The sequence below is a fragment of the Rhinolophus hipposideros genome (assembly GCF_964194185.1).
Source record: "Rhinolophus hipposideros genome assembly, chromosome: 1".
Classification (NCBI taxonomy): Eukaryota; Metazoa; Chordata; class Mammalia; order Chiroptera; family Rhinolophidae; genus Rhinolophus; species Rhinolophus hipposideros.
The window spans coordinates 66911173-66934697 of NC_138047.1; the positions used below are offsets into that span (position 1 = coordinate 66911173).

The 23525-nt window shown below is 34.9% G+C and overlaps 2 protein-coding genes across 6 annotated transcripts in view; both read left to right on the top strand.

Annotated features, from left to right (window-relative positions):
* The window catches only part of CCSER1 (coiled-coil serine rich protein 1), a 1122213-nt gene that overhangs the window by 369464 nt on the left and 729224 nt on the right, over window positions 1-23525 (top strand). The gene's annotated exons all lie outside the window — the stretch shown is intronic.
* On the top strand, window positions 4858-5202 carry LOC308501195 (astrocytic phosphoprotein PEA-15-like; the record flags this gene model as incomplete). Its single annotated transcript, XM_081057125.1, has 1 exon — window positions 4858-5202. The coding sequence occupies one exon, from the start codon at window positions 4858-4860 to the stop codon at window positions 5200-5202; it is 345 nt and encodes a 114-aa protein (XP_080913251.1).

Sequence of the window (23525 nt, forward strand, 5' to 3'; positions counted from 1 at the left end):
ATTCCAGTATATTTCCAAGTTGCCAAGCAGTTACAAAACAGCAAGCAAAGGCTAGGCCAGCTTGCCATATTTTATGAATTTAGTAGATAGGAAACAATGAGCCTGAGTGGATCTAGACAATTTATTACTCATGGCACAACAAACAGCATGATGTTCATGTATGCATTGGTTCCCTGGACTCCGCAAGGCCCATGGAAGCAATACAGAAAGAGTCCAGGTGAGTACTGTGCACACAGGGTTCTTTGTCACAGAGAAGGAACACCTCTAATTTTATAAAGATCTGTTGACAAACCTGCCCAATCTTTGCCCCACAGAGAAATATCATCTATATTACTGGGTCAGGAATCGAATTTGCCCTTTTTCCTGAAGGGAGACACTGACTTTCTCTCTCTGGATTGCCTCTGGGGAGAAGAGACTCTAGCTTTAATACCCTGGAAAGTAAGCCAACCTGTTACCTGCCTTGCAGTAGCTTTGCAAACATTCTTGCACAAAGCTGTTAATGCCCTTTGTTCAGAAGTTATGGAAAAATGGTAGACTCATGGGAATTATCTCCCAACATATTACAAGTATATCAGTCACAGTTCTGTCATAAAAAATAGAAGCCACTCCAAGTATTTAGAGTAAAAAAAAAAGTTTAATTAAAATTTATTGGGGTGACCATGGTCAGTAAAATTACATAGGTTTCAAGTGTACAGTTCTGTATACATCATCTATATATCACATTTAATATAAGAAATTAGAGGCTTATGCAGTGGTTGGGTCATCAAGTGTTAGAGAGCCTCAGTGCTCCCTATCACACCTGAAAGTGCAGGAAGAGCAGATGAGTTGGTGCTGCAAATCTGTGCTACCTGTAGTATACAGGGTTTAATTCTCAGGAGGATGCCTGAAAGCTACTGGCAAAACCCCACGTCTTCAGCCTGCTGTCTCCCAATACCCTTGTGCCTGTCCTCGGCAGTACCAGAGAATAATGGCTTATTTTACTGTTTCACATCCCAAATCTCATTCAAGTGGTTTTCACTGTCACAATTTGCTGGCACTATGGAAATTTGGGAAGGATAGCTCCCAGTTTCTTCCCCTGTATTGTAGGAGAGAACATGGATGAAAAAAAGGTGATGCTGAATTGACAAATGATTCATCAAAGTCTTTATTAATGTATATTTTAACATTGTCCACCTACTCTTTGGCATATGTGAAAGGATTTCCACGGATTTATTCCTACAAATGTAATGGCTCACAGTATGTACCTATCTCACATTTTGATGGGTGGTACCAAACTACTCTCCAAAAACACTTTTTGCTTTCCAGGGAGTAGCCACAGGGGAATGGAGGAAGGAAAAACCTGCATGCAGATAATTTAGGAACAGAAATTAGTACCCAGGTCTATTCTTCCTAGCCATTAACTCAGTACCTTTGAATAGTGACTCCTTGAGGCAATGAAAGGGGAGAAGAAAGTGTGCTGACCCTTTGATACTTATCATCAGACCTAATACCTAATATCAATCCCTTAACTACTGAGAAGGAAAGAAGTAAAGTATTGAATGTTATCTCTGATAGGCTTTATGCCAACAGCTTTCACATGGATGCTCAAATTTAATTGTTAGTGTAATTCTATGAATAGGTATATTATTTTCATGATCCTCCCAGATGAGCTGAGCCTTACCTGCCAAGTAACTTATTGAAGTTCATGCATTTAGTAAATGTTGAGGATAAGATTCAAAACAGCTGTGAAAGATTAGAAAACCTATGTTCCTTTTTCTGTTTGTCTCAGCCATCTACCTCCCGACAAACATTCTTGAGCCTTGTATTATTCTTTCATGACTGTTTTACTCTCTTTGTGGCTGCCCATGTATATTGGGAAAGAACTCAGACTCTAGAGGTGCAACTATTTTAATTTAAATCACAGTTTGAGTCCCATCTTTACAATTTATTCTCTATGATTTTTGAGCAATTCAATTAAGCTCTGCGAACTTTAGTTCCAACATATGTAAAACAAATATAATAATAAATACATGGTGTTTGTTATGAGAATTAGAGATGATATATACAGTGTGCTTAGTATATTGTTATAGCATTAATGCGTATCATGAGGCAGAGGGTCAAGAATATATGGCTCAGACTAACATATGTTGAATTTTGTGAAACCAGATACACAAGTGTGAATCCTGCTGTACATAATGTGTACAATAGTATAAACATGGACTACTAAAGCTGATAGCTCTAATTCTTCAAATTATTTATCAAATCTGATATCTCTATCTCTTCACAAATCAAAACAACCTAAGAAAAACAAAAAATGTTTGAAATGTATATATATATATATATATGTGTATATATATATATATATATGTATATACTCAGACTCTAGAGGTGCAACTATTTTAATTTAAATCACAGTTTGTAGTCTTGTATACACATTCTATTCTAGCCCATATATATATATATATATACATATATATATGTATATACATATGTATATATGTATATGTATATATTCTATGTATATGTATATATTCTAGCCCATATATATATATATATATATATATATATATATATATATATATATATATATATATATGGGCTAGAATATAATGTGTATACAAGACTACAAATCCAGTCTACAATGTAATTAATTTACTTCCATTTTTCTTCATAAGGAAAATTGGCTGGTAGCACTCCATCACCATGTCTTTTTGAGCCTTGCCTCAATGCGGATGAGACAGGAAACCAGGAACAGCTTGAGAATCTTGGTTATGTGTTCATGGTTTTCATATAAAAAAAAAATGTATGTTCTCTGGTCAATTGCTGAAAATGTAAATGAGCTTTTAAAATTTTCTAGACTTATTAGTTTCAATATGGTTAAACTGGCCAACAGTTTTGGTGCATGTTTTGTATATTTTTTCCGAGTTTGAGACAGTAATCATAATTTGATCACTACAACATATCTTATCAGTATATTCCTTGTTTCATAGTATTTAAACTTATTTGTAGGCAACTATAATTAACATATTATGCTAAATTTAATGTTAAAGTACTTCATGCTTTTTCTCTTGTGATGAATTTTTTGACTCATAGGAGTCCTGTGAAATGGTGCTATATTTCTTATAATGTATAGACACCTATTATTCATAATTTCTTTTTGTTCAGAAATTTGTCTCTGAAGGAAAGTAAGTATAATTTTTGGATAAATATAGAATGATTTTGAAATGTTTAAATATATAAGAGATAACTGTATACATTTGGAGTATATTATCCAAAAGTTATGAGTTTATCTGCTCTCTGCCAGAGGTAACGATCTGCCAGTTGTTACTATACTTGCATTGAATAGAGTTTATATCTCACTATTTCACTGTATGATTATGAGCAAACTATTTCTTAATATGTCTATAAATAACTTTTTATTACTTTTGTTCTTAAAGTGCTATGCATCATTTCATAGAAAATCAATGAAATGGATATGCAGCAAAAAAGGGATAAAAAAATCCTAATTTAATGCTTCATTTCCTGAAATTATTATGTTTCTCAGAGGTAATAATGTTTAGTGGTCTATATACTATTCTGCTCTGAAAAAATACTAGGTCATCTCAAATTTTGAGGGTTAATGCAACACTCAGGCAGACAAACTGAGTATAATATATAAATAATACCACTGGCATCAGACACAGGATGAGCATTTACATTTACACATAAAATAACTGTCTTTTAAAAAATATTGTTACAGATAAATTTTGGCCTGAAAATATTTTCATGACTTTTCTGTTTATATGTTTGTTGGTGATGAAATGAATAATTATAATAAACCATCATAATCATTGCTAGTGGAGGGGAACAGATAATTAATTCCAATCTTGTGTGTGGGGGCTAGATTTTGCATATGGTTTTAGTTATGCATTTAGTTATGGGTGCCTCATATGTTTTGAAATGTACTACATTTTAACCAAAAAGTTAGAATAGTTACCATTGTTGACTTGGTGTCTAAAAAGCAATAAAATCGTTGGCTGTTTTGGACATCCATGTACATTTTGATGTGTACCTCAATATTTGATATACTAAATCTTATCTGACTGATAAGAGTCGGTGACTCTTGAACATGATAAATTCAATGAAATCTAAGAAAGACAGGTGTATTAGTCTGTCACAGTTGCTGTAGCAAAGTTCCACAAAGTGGGTCGCATAAACAACAGAAATTTATTGTCTCATAGTTTTGAACGCTACAGGTCTAAGATGAAGGTGTTGACAGGGCTGGTTCCTTCTGAGAACTGCGAGGAAGATTCTGTTCCACACCTCTCCCCTAGATTTTGGTTTAGTGGCAATCTTTGGCCTTCCTTGGCTTGTAGAAGCATCACCTTGATCTCTGCCCTCATCTTCATGTGGAATTCTCCTTGTTTGCTGTTTGTCTCTAAATTTCCTTTTTTTTATAAGAATACTAGTTATATAGTTGTAGGGCCCACTCTACTCCATTAGGACCTCCTCTTAACATCTCCAACAGCCCAATTTCCAAATCAAGTCACCTTCTGAGGTACCGGGGATTAGTACTTCAACATATAAATTTTGGAGACATAAATCAACCCATTAACAGAGACTATTGAATGCATATAACCCCCTTCTTAAACATGCATCTTGAAATTCAACTTGCCGTCTCCCTCCCTCTAAACTAAATTTCAGTTCAAAAGATGACACAATTTGAAGGGAGGAATGCACTTAAGACCTTCAAATTTTCAGGCATAAAATAATACTTATGGGGTCTCCGCGGTGGAAGCTACGCAGCAGTGGGGCCAAGGAGGAGCCGCCCGATGCTCGCTGCCCAGGAATCACGGGTGCTGGAGTGTCCGCACCCTGCGCACTAAGCCCCGGGGCGTCATGGCTGAGTATGGCACCCTCCTCCAGAACCTGACCAACAACATCACCCTTGAAGATCTAGAGCAGCACAAATCGGTCTGCAAGGAGGACGTCCCTGGTGAGAAGGAGATCACACCAGGCAGTGCCTGGTTTAGCTTCCTGAAGAGCCCCAACAAGCTAGACCAAGACAACCTCTCCTACATCAAGCACATCTTTCAGCTCTCTCACGGTCCTGACCTACTCGCTATGGAGGTTGGCTATAGAACCCGTGTTCTGAAGATCTCTGGAAAGGATGAGCTGGACAGCAAGCTAACTGGTATCTCCAGTGCCCAAAAGTACAGACATTATTATCCCGCAGCCTTCTGAGGAAGAGATCATCAAATTTGCTCCTCCACGGAAGAAAGCCTGAGCAAGGGGAAGGAGGAGGGAGGAAGGTTGGACCTTCATCAGACCACTCCCTTCCCCATCCTCGAGGGGCGGGGGTAAGGCCACGCCCCCATATCTACCCACTTACTAACCTGGCTCTAACCCCTTTACTGTACGTGTGTGCGCGCACACACTCTGGCTGTCTATCTATGTGTCTAGCTCATGTTGCTCCCTTTCTTGTGAAGGGCTGGGGGGTCAGAGGCTGGGGACTGTTTCCCCACTCTAGGGGGAGGTGGAGGCTATTTCTATGCATTTAGAAATGGATATATTCCTCCTACTTCCCGTTCTTCCTTTCTCCACCCAAGTCTCAAGTGTGGGAGCAGAAAGGACCTGCATTATCCAACACTGAAGAGCTGAGGTAGGGATGAGGCACAGGAGAGGTAGGTGGATCTAATGAAAAGCAGTGGGAGGGAAGGTGAAAAGGCTCCCCAACCCCCACCTGGGAGGGGCAAAGCCAGAGTTCAGTGTTTGTACCTCATGCTGTACCCTTTAGGGGCCTTGGATGGGTATGAGCCAGGGATCTAATGACAGAGGACCACTGGATCCTTTCCTGACCTCAAAGTTCAAACCCCACAGAGCACCCAGCATTAGATACCACCACCCACATGTGCTCTGGAGAGCCTGCTGGGACAGTGCTCCACTGAGCCTGAGATGGGGCTGAGAAACCCCCTTTCCTCTCTTTAATTCCTACTCAGACCATTGCACGTACTGACTGACCCCAAACTTAGGGAGGTTGTGGAATGATATTCCTAGGTTTTAACTTCAATTCTCCCACCTACAGGGTCCCACTGTGGTTATTGTAGGCAACCTTCCCTGTATCCCTGGTCTAGAACACCCCAAGCCTGAAAGAAGGGAACTACAGTGTTTTCCTTCGCACTGATTCCCAATTCAATCCAGGAGGGGACTTAGTAACCCCTCTCCCTCAATACCCTGACGTCTTGGGCTTGTGAGCACCTCCTAGCCAAATCCCTAGAGTCCAGTGACCTCAGCCTTCTGCTTGTCCCAAGATGCCCCTCCCACGCTGACCGTGCTAACTGTGTGTACATACATATTCTACATATATGTTTATTGAACTGGCACTGCCATGTCAGCCCTTTTTTGTGATGTCTAGCATTAACTTATTGCATAGGCCAGAGCGGGGTGAGAGGGGAATGCCACAGTGAAGGGAGCTGCAGAGTCAAATTGCTACATAGTCAAAACAAAAAAGAAAACTCTTATTAAATTCACACCATCTCAACTGGACTATTTAGAGAAAGTAAGTTAGGGGCTTTTAGAATGTAGGAGCAAAACTATAGTGGGAGAGGAGGGCTGGCTGTTTGAAAGAAGGAAGAAGCCAGATTGGTTGGAGAACACCCTCTCCTCCTAGCCCAGCCCAGCCTGCTTGTCCCCTCTGGCCACTGCTGCGGACACTGGCCTTCACACATACACCTCAGGGACTCCACTGTTTTGCCTTGAAGGACCTTTCGAAGTTCCCCAAGCTCTGTTTGGCTTCTCCCTCCAGGAGAGATATGTATAGAATCGGGAAGGAGAAGTGAACATAAATTGTCTTTCCAGTCAGGCTATGTTAAATAAGAGGGCAAGAACAAGAATATGAATGAGAAAGAATAAGGAACCTTCCTTTGAAGAGAGGAGAGCATGAGGATGGATGGGAGAAGGAAGACAGGGTCATTTTCAACAGTCTACTCATTTCTCCGTAAGGCAAAATAATCTAAAAAGAATAACCTGCCCTCCCACCCCTGTTCTGCTGAGACTGCTCTGTCCTGTGCTCCTGTATGTTGTGTACCTGGCCTTGTTTTAACCCTGGAATAAAGGTGACTGACTGTAAAAATAAATAAATGAATACATGAATTAAAAATAATAATAATAATACTTAAGCACACTGAAGGTTAAGGTGGACTCAATATCTAGTGCTCACTCCAAAGCTACGTTTTGTAAATGTTGACTCCCTACTTAAGCACTTTTAAAGATGTTAAAGATGTTTAATTTTCACATTGCTTTCTGAAAATTGACATGTTATTCAAGGATCTTGATAAACGGAAAAAAGGACAGGGGTGGATAAATGCAAAGAAAGGTCCTAAGCAGGGGTAGTAGAGATTCGTGTGCACTGATTTTGGTAACTATTTGAGAAATAAACAGAAAATTCACCACAGTTATTTTGTTTGATTTGTTTTATTGAACATCATAGGGCACAAACAAATGGACATTCTTCATTCGTTTGTCAACTTTTTTTTTTTAATGCTTACTGTATGTTAGGTATGTTTTAGGCAATTGTGACAGATCAGTGAAAAGAGCAGACGAATGACCCTGCTATCTATAGTTTACATTTAGGAGAAGGAGGAAGACCATGGACACTGAACACAATAAATAAGTGTTCTCAACTTTACCTTGTGCGAAATGGAAGTAACAATTGAATCTAGCTCATAGGTTTCTCTTAAGAAATAAGATAATATATGTCAAGCTCCTGGCCAAGAGACTGTCACATATAAAACACTCGATTGATTTTAAGAGTGATAAAGATTACAATGATAATAATGATAATTGCTAGGCATCATCTATGCTTCTATCTTTTCATTTCTCTATTTGAGAAATAATGTGAGCCAGCATTGGCGTAGTATGAGCATGATCCCTAGGACGTCAACTGTGACAAGTACTAAACTCAGAGTTAAAGACAAAATGTAATTGACATTCAAAACAATATGTACATACACATGTGTAGACATGTACTTGCGCGCGCGTGCGCGCGCGCGCACGCACGCGCACACACACACACACACACACACCCCAAACCAAATATTTTTGCCTGGTTTGAAAACATTGGTTATAATAAAACATATTCCTATCTACTGGTAGAATTTCTTGCCAATCTTAATGGCCATCTATTTAATATTTAATCTAGATTTGAAAACTTAATTGATGAGTTCATTGAAAAGCTATAATCTTCTGATATTTAGTATTTAAAGATCATTGTATGGCCCTTTCTCCTGACTCTGTTTAATGACCCACTTATCTCTGCAAATTTTAAGAGTATCAATGTGAATAAAATAAACCTAAAATATTTTTAATAGCTTAGTAAATGCTACATTTTCCTCCTTTTTCCCTTCAAAGGGCTGACGTATGAAGTGAACCGTGAAATGGTTCACTCCTTTTCTTTGTTGGTATTCAAGTTCAGAATGATGAATATGATTGCATATTCAAAAAAATATTAAGATACCACACACATCTATCTTTTAATTGGACATGTATTATTCAATTGACTCATAAATTTGAAGTCATAAACTTTTGATCAAACCTGAAGGTTTGCATTTTTTGTTGTTGTTAAAGCTCTCTAATTCTGAATGTTTCAGTGAAACTCCCATCATTTTTTTTTTTATCCATTTCTTCTCTTTTTAATTAATCGTATTCCTTACTTACTGGAACCTGAAATGTTACTTTCATAACTAGTCATGAAATTTTCTTTTTGACACATAATGCTGATTAATTCATATGACATGAAAAGTATAAAGAATTTCTCCTTGTACTTTCTTTCAAGAAGAAAAGACAGCCTCTTTTCCTCTTGTACTTCACAAGTCTCAGACACATTAAAATCAAAGAAAAAGCTAGTGATTAAGTGTTTTATATTCATTTTATAAGCTATAAATATCGAGACTGAAATTATACTTTTACTGTAGATTCTGTAATTGTGCCATTAACGAAAGAGATAAAATATTTTGTAAAAACTGCCTTATAGTTTTTTTTTTTCTTTACTGTGAAGAGCAAATTATTCTGACTGAGATGTAGTTTGGTAAAACAAATGTGAGATTTGTTTATGTAGTTATATTCTAAATTGCTCTCCTGGGTCTTATGTGTTTAGAATATTAAGGCCATTATTATTCACTGAACTGGTCTAGTTAAAAGCTATTTGTTTTATTACTCATTTTCCTGTGAAATAGCTATTTTTTGGTACAAATGAGGATTCCAGGGGAGTTAAGATCTTCCATAGCTGTGTAGAAGTACATATAGATCATTAAGGAGACATTTAATATAAAGCACATAGATAGGGTCTGTCCCACAGTAGGAATTAAAGAACTGTTAGCTGTTACTATATTATTGTATTTGTAAAATATTTTGCAGATATTGAAATTATGATATAGTTTTACTTCAGGGAAGTTTTTGATATTTTAATAAGGAATATCGACATAAGTTATTTTCCGAAAGTATATTATACCTCAAAGATAAATTATATTTTGCATATGTAATTTATATACAAATATATATATGCCTACTCTCTATGTATATATACTATATATAAATATGATGTCAGACAATTAAGTTTGTGAACTCATCCTAGAAAAAATACTATATACTTCATTGCTGAATATCACTATAGCCACCTTCAAAGTACACCCCTTGGGAAGCTATGCACCAATGCCAGCACCTACTCCACCCTTCAAAGCAATTTTGGAACTCCTTTTCTGGAATGGCCATCAGAGCTGTCGTCGTATTAACTTTGATGTCCTGAATGTCATGAAAATGTCTTCCTTTCAATATTTCCTTTCTCTTTGGGTAAAGAAAGTTATTGGGGGCCAGATCATGGAGGGTGTTCCAATACAGTTATTTGTTTATTGGCTAAAAACTCCCTCACAGACAGTGCCCTGTGAGCTGGTGCATTGTCATGATGCAAGAGCCAAGAATTGTTAGCAAAAAGTTCAGGTCATCCAACTTTTTCACGCAGCCTTTTCAGCACTTCCAAATAGTAAACTTGGTTAACTGTTAGTCCAGTTGGTACAAATTGATAATGAATAATCCCTCTGAAATAAAAAAAGGTTAGCCACATCGTTGCAATAAGTTTGTGAACTTAATTGTCAGACCTACTATGTATGAAATTGAAATTTAAAGGCTTTTAGAATATTTTTCTTATAAATAGACGCTACTCCCTATTATCAGACCTTTTATTTTGTTATCCATCCTTTAACTTCGGTTGTCTAGTGAGTTTTCTATTTCAATTAGATCTTTTTTTTTTTCAATTAGAAAAATGTGAGTAAAATATAAAATATCAGAAGACTATATAGTTGATCACAGACATGAACTTTTGTGGGAAAGTAGTAAATGGGTCCTTTGGGCTCCTTTCAGTAGTCTACCAAATGAGCCATAGCCTTAAAAAGTTAAAACATTAGAAATAAAATGTGTTTATAGCTCCCTGATATGCAATTAAACTGCTGTAATGATCTCAATGTAATTTATGAAATTAAATACATGAATACACTGTAAAATATATTCTCAGAATAATCAGACATTTACTGAACTTGCACCCAGATGCCGTACTGTTTTAGGAACTCTTAAAGGACACTTTACATGTTCGTATCTGGAACAACACTGTCCAGAAGAAACTTCTATGCTATTGAAATATTCACTGTGATGTCAAAAGTGTCCCTTGTGCACTTGAAATATGGCAAGTTTGGTTGAGGAACTAAATTTTTTATTTGACTTAATTTTAATTATTTAAATTTAGCCACTTGTGTTTAGAATCTATGTTATTAAACAGTACAGATCTAAAGTATTTATATTTTTTCTCTGTATATTTCCACCAATATTGTAATCACTGGATTATTTGTGCTATCACTGTATTGTTTATGTCATGCACTTATTTGCAAAAACGTATCTTTAAGAATATTTACAGTACTAGAAAAGGAAGCAATAGTCACATCATTATTGTTGAATTTAAATTTGGCATCAATTATATCTCAAAACATTAGATCACAACTTGAACCAAACTTAATTTGTGTATTATATGTCCAGTTTTATGAAACAAAACAATGTATTTTTAATATAAAATTGTCTCACTAGATAGACCAGATAGCTTCTCTGAGAGCCATATTGGCTTGCTGTGATGATTTGCTCACATTTAAAAGTAAAAAGTATAGGAAAATTGCTACAAACTGGACACAGGCACTCAACAAATAATTGGTAAATGAATGAATAAGCACAGCTGTATAAAACATTGAAAATGTTTTGTTGGCTATATTAATCTGTTTTCTGAGACAATAAAGAACAGGTAATGAAATCTTTATTTTCTATCAAAGCAGGTGCTATTTATTATAGCATTAGGGTATGTTGTACAAATACTGATATCATCTCATTGAAGTCATTATGGCCCTTTGCTCAGAGGTGTGATATGACTTTTTGAATTCAATGGTGGAAAGACACATATTTACTCTAGAAAAAAATTCATTTCATTTTATGTGGACAATAGAAAAACTTCATTATTTACAATTACTAATATAAACAATCATATTAGTATGGCAAGGATTTTATTTCCAAATATGATATATGAGACCCCTGAAAGTTTCAAATTTTGAAAAATCTACCTACTGGTGTCCACAGTTGTCCTTGCTGGGATTTATCACATCAAGCTCTGGCAAATAAATGTTGATACAGATATCTCAAAATGAACTGGAACAGAAAAGCTGAAATGAAGCCCTGGCTTATGCATTTAAAAAATAAGAAACAAAACTCAGAAGATACAGTCAATACCAGAAACAAATTTATAAGACAAACAACACTGGGAATGCTGATTTCCTAAACATGAAAAAATGGATGCGTCTTGTTTTCTTTCGTTACACAGTGAATATATGATGATGGGACGCATACTACGACTCATAAAGCTTCATTGAAAGATAGTTCCCCATGGGTCTAACACATTTATGTAAGTTTTGCAAATAAACATACGGCCTTTCTTTGTGTGTCTGTGTGTCTGTGTGTGTGTGTGTGTGCCTCATGCTCTATATTTGTCAGTTTTTTTTATTAGTTTCAGGTGTACAAAACAACACAGCGATTAGACATTTAGACACCTCACAAAGCAATAACCTCAACAAGTCTCAACTTGTTGAGTGTCAACTACTCATCTGACACTGTACATAGCTGTTACAATACCATTGACTATATTCCCTATACTGTAGTTTACAGTCCATGACTATATGTTTAATATCTTTTCAAGAATGCCTGTTTGTGTGCCAATCAGGCTTGGAAAAGGCAATATCTTTTTTATGGCTTTTAGCCTTGAAAACATGACATAGTTTCTTTCTCTGCAACAAAAGACAGGAGTGCTGACTGGCTATTATAAAAGACTCAACTTCCCTAAGATCACACTCTCCTATAACATACCCACTTTGTTTGCAGATGTTACACTCATCTTTGAATCACTTGGGAGAATTAGGCTTAAGGAAGAGCCTCAAGAAAATACTGATTCTCTAGCTACCGCTATTCCTGTGCGTAATAAAAGTCCTCTCTTCTGCCAGCATTCACTAAAATGACTGGTTCACTTGTTACTTAACAAATAGAGTAAAATATCAGACCCTTCATAGTACTTGACACAGTTTTATCATTCTTAAAATTTTTTTGGCATCTGCAAATGATGAAAATCTTATTCAGTCATTTAAAATTATATTTTAAAATTTTAATCTATTTGTATGGATTAAGTGAGAAAGTATATAATATATGAAATATAATTAGCTGTCAAGTATCTGTGAATAGAATGTATCTGTCTATGGAAAGAGTAATATTGATTGTCTACAAAAAGCTCTTCTATCTATAAAAATGCAGTTTTTTGTGACTTTGTATTCCTTCACATAAATATCAATTCAACATTATATTCTACTATCAATGTGTAAAATGAGGAAACAATAAATACTGTAATGGAAATAAAATAATTAGAATAACCCCTTCAATAATTTTGAAAAGAAGGATGCTCTTTCATTTCTAATATAGAAGGTACTATTAAGAAAATTAAATCATTGGATTGGCAGTAACATAAGTGTATTTAACGTATAGTATTTTTCGTCCAAGGTGTTTTGGTCAAGAATCACAGTTTGTATGGGTAAGGAATTTGGAGAGGAATTAGCTGACTCTACTGTTCAGGGACTCACAAAGCTACAATCATGGTGTTGGCCAGCTCAAGTCTCATCTGAGGCTCTTCTTCCAAGATGAGGTAGTCATTGGCAGAATTGGTTTCCTTGGGGAACTTCAAGGCCAGTAGTTACACACCTCTTTGATGCTTTATCTTCTAATGGCTCCTCTGTGTCAGTCCTATCAGTACAGGCTTTTAAAATTATTATTATGATTGCTGTTATTATTATTTTATTATTATTATTGACTGAAAGACAGCTGATTATCAGATGAATCACAATAACCCAACATATTCACAGGTTCCACCCACATTCCAAGGGAAGAGATTATATAAAGCATGAACAAACACCAGGGGGTAGGATCTTAGGGGCCACCTTAGAGTCTATCTAGTATGATAACAAAATGTACATCATTAATAGATGATATAAAACTAGATGTATATATAATGAAAAACTATACAAATGTTGTATGTGTGTGTGTGTGTGTGTGTGTGTGTGTTCATTCTTTTGAGGAGTACTGGTCAGGTATTTTGCAAATCATCCCTCAATTTGGAGTTCTCTGATTTTTTTTTCTCTTTACATTGAGGTTAATATTTGGCAAAAAGGTAGTCTAATATCAACCATGATGTTGATATGTCTATTACTGGTGATGTTAACCTTGATAATTTGGCTAAGATGTTGCCCATCACGTTTCTCCACTTAAAAGTTACTGTTCTCTTTTTCAATATTACGTATCCTGGGGGAGATATTTTTAAGACTATGCAAATACCCTTTTTCTCATATTTTTACCCACTAATTTTAGCATCCAGGATGGATCTTGTCTCCAACAATTATTATTGTGGTGTTCTACTGGTGATTTTCTATTTGCCTTATTGGAAATTGGAGAAATTAGAATTATTTTTAAGGGAGCCCTGTTCTTTCCTCCTATTTTTATATTTACACAATTATTTATATTAGTTCAATCTTATATATATATATATATATAATAGATACGATTCAATACTGTTTTTATTCATTCAGTTGCCCAAATCCTTCATCTTTGACCATTGGAAGTTTTTGTTAGGCTAGCTTCTGTGCCCTTTTGATATATCACACTCCTTTTTTGAGCATTGATTTACTTTCTAGCAACACAAGAAACTGCAGTCTCCTCCTGTAATTCCCCTGCTCCAGTCTGGAATCAACTACTTCAACAAGGACCCAACTCCTTTAATATGAAAATGACTTTAGAAACCAAGACCTGGGTTGCTAGGTGTGTGTATTGCTTTTTGTTTATCATTTCTTCTAGGTACTTGGACAGAACTAGAAAATACATGTATGATACTAACCCGTTTAAGCTGCTCTTTCAGAGAGAAATGACAGTTTAGTCCCTTGCTACCCAAAGTGTGGTCTGTAGATCAGCAGGTCTAACATAATCTGAGAGTTTGTTAGAAACCCAGGATGTCCACTGCACAATCTAATGTATCAGAATCTCCATTTAACAAGGTTGGGAAACTCTGATGTAGGTAGCAGTGTTTCTATTATTCTCCTTAGTTAAAAGAACTTATTAAAAGTTCAGCTTACCAGGTCCCTAATCAGGAGATTCTGGTTCACTGGGTTTTGATACTCATTTTCTAAACTAATATTTCAGGTGATTATTATTGTCAAGCAAGTTTAGAAAGCACTGATCTGCAGGTGTATCAATAGTAAATGCAATAATGGGAATATCCTTGCTATTTGAAATTGTGCTACTGGTATTGACATAAATCATGTATGTATTTCCCTATTGATTCTTAATACTTTACATTTGAAAAGCACTCATATATTTCAAAGTGTTTCTGCATCAGTTATGTTTGAAAAATTATCTTTCAAAACTAACCATCATCAGTCTAGGCCTTCCTTCATATCACCTCCAGAGTTATCTTTCTAAAAGAAAAAAAATGAAACGATCTAACTCCTCTCTTCAGATAACTTCAAAAGTGTTTCATTAGCTCTAAAACCAAAGTTTTATCTGGGCCAAATTTTTTATCAACCAAAGTGAAATCTGCCATGATTCCACTCCAATCTTTACTTTTTATCTTTACCTCTTTATAATAATACCCTCACCCCATAATTTTGTTCATTTTATTCTCTTTGTATGAGATTCTTTCCCCACTTGACCCCATTTGTTCTGAGAGCATTCTTTTAACATCCAATCCTGCCTCTAATACCACTGCTTCCAAGATACAATCTTGGATTCCTGTAGTTATCTGTAATAACTGCATTTTGGAGGTTTACTGCACTTGGCCATAATAAAGGTGTGATCAATTTTCTTTATTCTGCCATGAATGTATACATAGATACGTGTTCTAACTGCATCCCTTCACACACCAAAATTCAGGGCATACTGTTTGCTCTAAACAGACATTTTGTGGCTTTAGATTTATCAAATATATCACACCATAAACCAATCAATATCAACAGTAGTAAAGAAAAAAATGAAACAATGTGTAAAATTTTGTTTTTGTTTACTGAGGGTAGAAATCACACCATAATGGGAGTGTGTATCTTTCTCTAGGCATTAGTAAGTGTTAAATTGTTTTATTATTTTCTTTACTACAGTTAATATTGATTGGTTTATGTATTTGTTTTATAAGTGAATTAGGATGATTAGAATGATTGTGACATGTTGTTTAAAAAATCATACGCCAGTTATATTTAAATACTAATGTGAAACGTTCTAGTCTGTTAGATGATGACTATACCAGCCCTGCTATGTCAAATCAAACAAACAAACAAATAAACAAACAGCCTATATAGTTTCCCTTGCGGTGGAAAGAAGAAAAGAGAATGCATTCTGAAAAAAGAAATAAAACATTCTATTTTAAGACCTTATCCCAAACATCAAATTGCAATGGGAACACTTGACACAACTATTTTAGAAGGAATATTATATCAGTATATGGTGTCTGATGCGTACAACATTCATGCATTGCCCGATTAGGATACTAACTAGATATCAGATATCTCTATCTGTATTTACCTACTTTTTATAGGTGAACACTCAGAAAACATTTATAAATAAAAGTAAATGAGATTACTGAATCTAGATCAATTCAACACATAGGATGTGTGCATTAGTAACCACTGGCTTTAGAGTCGTTGGTCTTAAAGTATTCATCTCATGTTTTAAATTATATTATTCCTTACTTGAATCCCATACAATTCGTATTGATTAGTATGATTTTGGTTGGAAGATGTATTTTTCACAGAAGAAAAAGTCATATTTACTCATACAATATCAATTTAAATATGGTATTTCAAGAAGCAGTAATCACAAAAGATTCCAAGGATCTTGCCATTCTGTCTGAGTTGAAACATCTAGTGCTCTTCTTATGTGACACCCAATCTTCTCATCATCAACATTTGGGAAGTGCATCTGTGAACAACTATATAAAACTACTTTATAACCATTTTTTACATATATCATACCTGTATAGGTAAGTTAATCAATTTAATATGATCTACATAGTTTAAATTATTTTGTTTTCTAGGTCTGACATTATGACAGGGAGTATGTTGATCTACATCAGTTGCTAGAAAAGAGAACTTTTGTTTTATTTATTTACCATTTACTTCTAAAAATGTGAGAATACCTAGAAGTCAAACCAATAACTAATCTAAACAATACAACAATAAACTTAATCTTTCAATATTACTGTGAAGAAGATAGTTGTGGATTTAAAAAGATGTCCGCTTATAATATGCAGACAAATAATATCAAATTTATTAATATGAAATAAATAAATAATGCTAGGATGTATAGTACGGATGGTAGACTGAAGTGTATTTCATTGCAATCATGAAATTAAAAAAAAATGAATCTCCAATGCCATCAGTTAACATTTTAATAGACATAAAAAGCAGTCGATAATAACAAAATTATAAGAAAAAATGCAGATATGTCACCTTTCTTTAATGATTGGACTATTTTGGAGACTAATATTTCCTGGTCTCTTTCTTGTAAGATGAGGTAGCTGAGATATAAAATCAGGAGATCTTTTAAAGTACATGAACCAGTTTGAAGGCCTGGCGCTTTATTGCTTTGATGTCTTAACATCCCTCTAGGATCAATGGGATTTATTCAAATATCATTTGATTGCACAGAGGGAACAAAATTATTCCAGGAGTAGAAGATTTACACTCACCAATGCCTAATCTGCCTGGTTTTTAAAATCGAAAGAGAGATCTTTTATTTATTTACTTTTTTAATGAATGCTCAGTTTGTATATGATTAACATATTTTTTCTTCTTTTCTTGTTTATTCTTGATTTCCTTTAAGTGATAGTTATAGATAAGTCTATTCCAAATATTTCTATCACTAACTCTATAAAAGTGCAATTTAAAATTACTAAAGTCATTTAGGAATACAATGCTTTAAATCTTAAAACAACATCAAAACAGAAAATAAAATATTTTGACCCACTTGAAATGTTTGTTTATCTCAAGGTAAATTTGTAGTATATAGAGAATTGTTTTTAAGATTGTATGGGGGAAGGGGAACAGGACTTTATTGGAGAACAGTGTGTACTTCCAAAACTTTTTTCCAAGTCAAGTTGTTGTCCTTTCAATCTTAGTTGTGGAGGGTGCAGCTCAGTTCCAGGTCCAGTTGCTAGTTGCAAGGGGAGCAACCCACCATCCCTTGCAAGAGTCGAACCTCAACCTTGTGGTTGAGAGGACACACTCCAACCAACTGAGCCATCCAGGAGCTCAGCGGCAGTTCAGCTCAAGGTGCTGTGTTCAATCTTAGTTGCAGGGGGCAGAGCCCACCATCCCTTATGGGACTGGAGGAATTGAACTGCCAACCTTGTGGTTGTGAGCCCACTGGCCCATGTGGGAATCAAACCGGCAGCCTTCGGAGTCAGGAGCATGATGCTCTAACCACCTGAGCCACCGGGCCGACCCTATAGAGAATTTTTTAGAGAAAGTATAGGGGGAACAAGTGATATACCTCGGTATACCAAAAAGATTGTTTTTTAAGAAATGGTGAAAAGCGTATCCTACAGTTTCTGTTGATAATTTAATGGGCAATATACTTAGAGAATAGGAGATAGTCTCTCATTTAAAAGACAAAATAATCACAGAAAACAACCATTAATTTTTACCTTTCTAATGAACAAAAAAGAGAAGCTAAGTTAAAGTGACTTTAAAGAAACTTAAGCCGTATGTCACAAAAGAAAATTTCCAACACATGCAGCTCCATTTTAAAACAGGGTAATTCCACATTAAAACAAAGCTCATGTAATTTTCTTGTGCTGACCTGTAGCCACTTTATTTTCCCTGGATGAGAAAAGAGATGAGAAAACACTAGTCTTAAAACCATCTATACATTTTTCCTTCTAAATACAGGAGAAATTAGTAGACAGAATATATGTCTTCCTATTTAGTATTACTTGATAAATCTAAAGCCACACCATGTCTGTTTAGAGCAGACAGTATGCTCTAAATTGTTGTGTGTGAAGTCATTCCTTCTGGATAAAAATAATCTGTTAACATAAAAATGTTGTACCAGTCCCTTATCAACTCCCAGCACATTGGCTGTGTTAATTCTCTGAGAGAGGTCAGGGTGCTGAGGGCCAAGACACAGACTCAGTGTGTTTTGACAGGGAAATTACAAAAAGTGAATGGCCTCTGACTTAGAAAGTGCAAAACGAAATACAGCATCTCCATAATGAATTCTGAATATCCAGCGAGAAATCATACTCTAAAGCAAACCTGGAGATCACAGAAAGGGACATGACAGGAATACACCAAAGGGTGTGAGGGCATTGGAAATAACTATATTACATTTTGCACTTTAATCTTGGGTCTGACAAATATACAACATAGGATGCTTTGATACAAGCTCCAGAAACGTACTTTTGCTTACTTTATTTAAAAAAAAAAAAAGTGTTTCTTGTAAGGATATGCAGTAGCTCACAGAAATAAAGTAGTCATCAATTTGGCCTCAAGGAGAGCAGAAATATAGTAATCTCAAGGAACTGAGATAGTAGGACCCAGTGAAAAATAAAAATGCAAGTCTCCTTGTTCAAAAATTATTGATAATTTCAAGATGGTGATAAAAGAATATTAAACCAATTGTAAGAGCAGATCCTATGTGACTGCATAGGATACAAGCCCATGAATTTGGCCCTGGGTTGCAGGAATGAATGGATAGGCCTTTCAAAGCTCTACTCAGCAATATAATTTTCTGTCCCTGTGCTGTGTTGTTCAAGATTAATATTTCTGGGAACCAGAGTTTGTAGGCCAAGTCCAAGTCACATGATGACAGGGAAGAAAAAGATGGGGGACCTTGTTTAGCAATCCCAACAAGACTGCATGCAATCATGGAAGAAAAGGGGGACTTTTTCAAAGGAAAATAAAAGCATTATTAGTAAAGAAAGGGGGGTTGTTTCTTCATGTGCAGGAACAAACAACAGACCTTTACATAAGAAGAAAAAATAAGAATCCATTCTGACATTACCATGACCAGCTTCTAAAAATCGCCTTACCTGTGAATAGTTTATTTATAACAGTGCTCCAGTAATATTTCCCGTGGGTCATAGACACTCGCTTTAAGTATCCCCAAAATGCTAACTTCACTGATTCTATGTGACTTTTTTGAAACAAATTGTTTCCAGTTAGATCTCCCAATATAAATTATTGTAATATAATTTCCTACCCTTCTATGAAACTATTGAAGAATAAAATTAAAAAAAAATGTTTAGATGGAAAAAAGAAATAAAAAGATCATATAAATTACTCTGAGGTAAGATTAGCTTATATTTTCCAGTCAGTATGTATTTATGACTTAGAGTCTGGCTTAGTGAGCTCATTGAATTTTTGAGAAGCAATTGTCTCCAAGGAAACAGAGGGGTTAGGACACAGACTCTGGAGCCAGAATCTTTAGATTTAAAATCCAGTTTTGCCATTTGCATCTCGTTCTGTCACTGTGCCTTAGATTCCTCCTCTGTAAATTATTAACATCAGAACTGACTATTAAAAGATGACATAATTTAGGATAAAATTAAGACTGATAAAAAATGATTTTTTTAAGGCATCAAAAATTAGATATTAAACAACCTAATAAAAGTATTTTGGGGAAGACTTGTTTTAGGAATGAAACCTGATTTCTTTCTGAGGAATTCTTTTTTTTTTTTTTTTTTTTTTCTGTTATCCTTCCTAAGTGGGTAGTTGTCTCTAGAGAGGAAAGAACAAAATGGAGGTTTCCTTTTATCAGCTCTTCTTTGGTTGTATAAAGAAAAAGGCTGGATATTTTCTTTTTTATTCTCATATTTGCTTCAAAGACAATTGAACATTGATACTGATCTGTGTTTCTGCTGCTTCTGTAAGAGAGAAACCATCCTATGCCACCAGCAAGCACTGTTATCTGGTTTTAAATGTCAAGTACACTTCAGCATAGAGAGAAAGAAACTGAGATAACATTAAAAGAGGAATATATTGGAGCCAAAGATAGACTCTAACAATCTAACTGTCTATGTCATCAAGACTAGAGTTAGAAAAAGATTCATCAACACAAAAGCATTTTGCAGCTTCTAACTTATCTAACCTTGTGATTTACAGCCACATATCACGTTTATATGTATGATTGTAGTATTTATCTATGTTGGTGCTATACTGATGAATAATGGAATGGTAATTCAGCTACCTTAAAGTGAATCATTTAAATCAGTTGAGGCATGACACTTTGTCTTCCTGCTACTCCTTTCAGTCTAGCCTCAGATTCTCTTACTGCCCTCAAGGACTTTTTGGTTGTTCCTTGCTACAGATATTTATACTTGGATAGTTCTGTGATGTATAATTAAGTATAAACCATGTTACAGGACTTTCATTTACACAAATGATTTGGCCTATTATTTATATGAAGTCTAGTTGTTCTCTTTTTTCAGAGAGAAAAAAAGGTAGACATGCTTTATCTTTCTTGTCTATTTGTGGTTAAGTTTGTTATTGTTTACAAATGTTCAAATAAGTTTGAAAACAAGGTTAAACAAAGTTAGCAGGATTCTTTATCAGGATTATTCAGTTATTATTATGCTAATACTATACCACGTTTGTAGAGATTTCAACACTTTTTTAAACATATTCGATCATTAATGTTCTGTGAAAAATAAAAAAAAAAAAAAACGATTACATGTTTAGCTCCCTCCCCCCATTCCCACCTGTGTTTTACATAGCATGGGAGCAAACTATTGTAGCATTGGATTTGCGGGTGACCTATATTCTATTTACCAGACACTGCAGCTGCAATTCAAACTAGCCCTCTCTTCTCTGGACTATGGCCTTTTAATCCAAACTGAAAGATATTTCTAAGTTTGATTAACTGAATAATAGTACAGTATATTAGTAATATCATAATTGACTATTAAGATATCTTAAAAGGTAATATAATTTAAGATACAATTGACTGTTAGAGAAATCAGTACTTATTGATTATTAATTCATTAATCTCCAGGCACTTTCTAATTTTTCTTGACCTTACTTCGGGCACAAAGTTGTAACTCATCCAGTACTCATGAGTCCAAAAAGGCCACTCAACTTTTAGGGTGTTGGGACAGCTTATTGGCTAGAACCTAATTATGTACTTTTCATTTAGTAGGAAAGAATTTCAAAATAAGTGGGAAACTAAACATTGTTTTCTATATTATTAAACAAGTGGTTTTCCTCACTCAAACAATTGTCCCTCCATTACGACTCTATTTTCTAATATAATTATCCCCAAGAACAAGAATCTAATTTCTCAGGAGGAGCTAGATTTAAACCTAGAAGCCATGACAATCCCCACTACAAGTTCTCCTTCTGCAACTGATAGATATCTATAGTCATATCCTAGCCTAGTTTCCTGTTATTATTTTTATGTTGTATATTATTAATTATCATTATCATAAACATCATCATCATCATCATCATCATTTCTGTCATTCTTATTGTTTTCATTCTACCTTATGTTAATATTTCTTTATCTACCCCTACTGCAGTGAATGGTCCATGATATTTTTACTACCTTGAATAGTTTTGCCTTGGTAAGGCTCCAAAGATAAATCTGAAAAGTGCTCCATGGGAAATTGTGATATGTAAACCTGTTACTTGCTATTAATAAGGTAGAATTATTAGAATACATGTTTAGTGTATGTGAAATTGCCACACATTAATCCATTCTTTCAACAAATATCTTTTAATCATACCAATACTTACTGAGAGACAGCTGGGTATTAGGCCTTTGGAAAGACAACATCACCAAAAGAGGGCTCCACTTTTCTTGGTGTGACTGGACCAAAGAGAAGAGGAAATGAGCACATTGGGGAGGACTTCCTAGGATGAGCATGGGGCTATTAATCCAGGCTTAAAGGATAAATGTAAATCAGCCACACTTTATCAAAACTCATATATGATCAGGAAAATTATGGTCATTGAGCGTGATAAAACATATCTAATCTGTTCTATTATTGCAGTACACATTTTTTTTTATCTTGCTAAGGCTAACAAGACACGACTTGAAACAATGGGCTAGAGATAGAGTCCTGGAATTTATATATTTAAAAGTAAGCTGAAGGATTTTTTGTGTGTGTATAAGTGGGTCTGCCAAGATATTTGGAAATACTTAATATTGTATAATCTGGAAAATCATATTTTTTAGTTGAAATTGAATATAGACTATTATCTCAAGAATGGAATCTGGGAAATTCGGTTGATAAGATTGATGTAGGTTTTATTAATCTTTCTCAAACTGATGAAGTTCTGTGGCTCCACAGATTTACTCAGAGTCATAATCTCTAACTCTCTCAGCTATGAAAAATATTGGGATTTTTATAGTTTCCTTGCCACTATGTATTATGCCAATAATTTTAGATATTGCCTTTATGCCGAGTTACAGAGCAAGAATTGATTTTCTGTTTGGAAACACTACTTCCTAGATTATACTTTCATAGCTAACACTTATCACACTTAGATTGCCAGATCCTGAATATTTTAAAAAGATGAAGAGTTTAGAACTATCACTTAAAATTGTATAGTTGTCTGTGGGTTGTATAACACATAATGAATAACAAATTTTTGTGTGTATTTTTCACTCAAAATACTTCATATTAATTACAATATATAAAGTTAAAAATGTATTCCTAATAGGTAATTATAAAATATGCATCATAAGTAAGTATAAAAATGCCTATTGTCTAAAATGTATTTATAGATTACTGTCACCACCAACTGAGACATTAACTGGAACAAAATAATATAGTAAAACTCCTTCCTATTTTTAGATTTTTCATCTTTATAAATGCATTTGAAAGTAAATTTAGTAGCAATTCACTAAGGAGGAATTGAACTTCTAACAAATTTTTAAAAGCTCTTCACTATTAATAAATATCACAG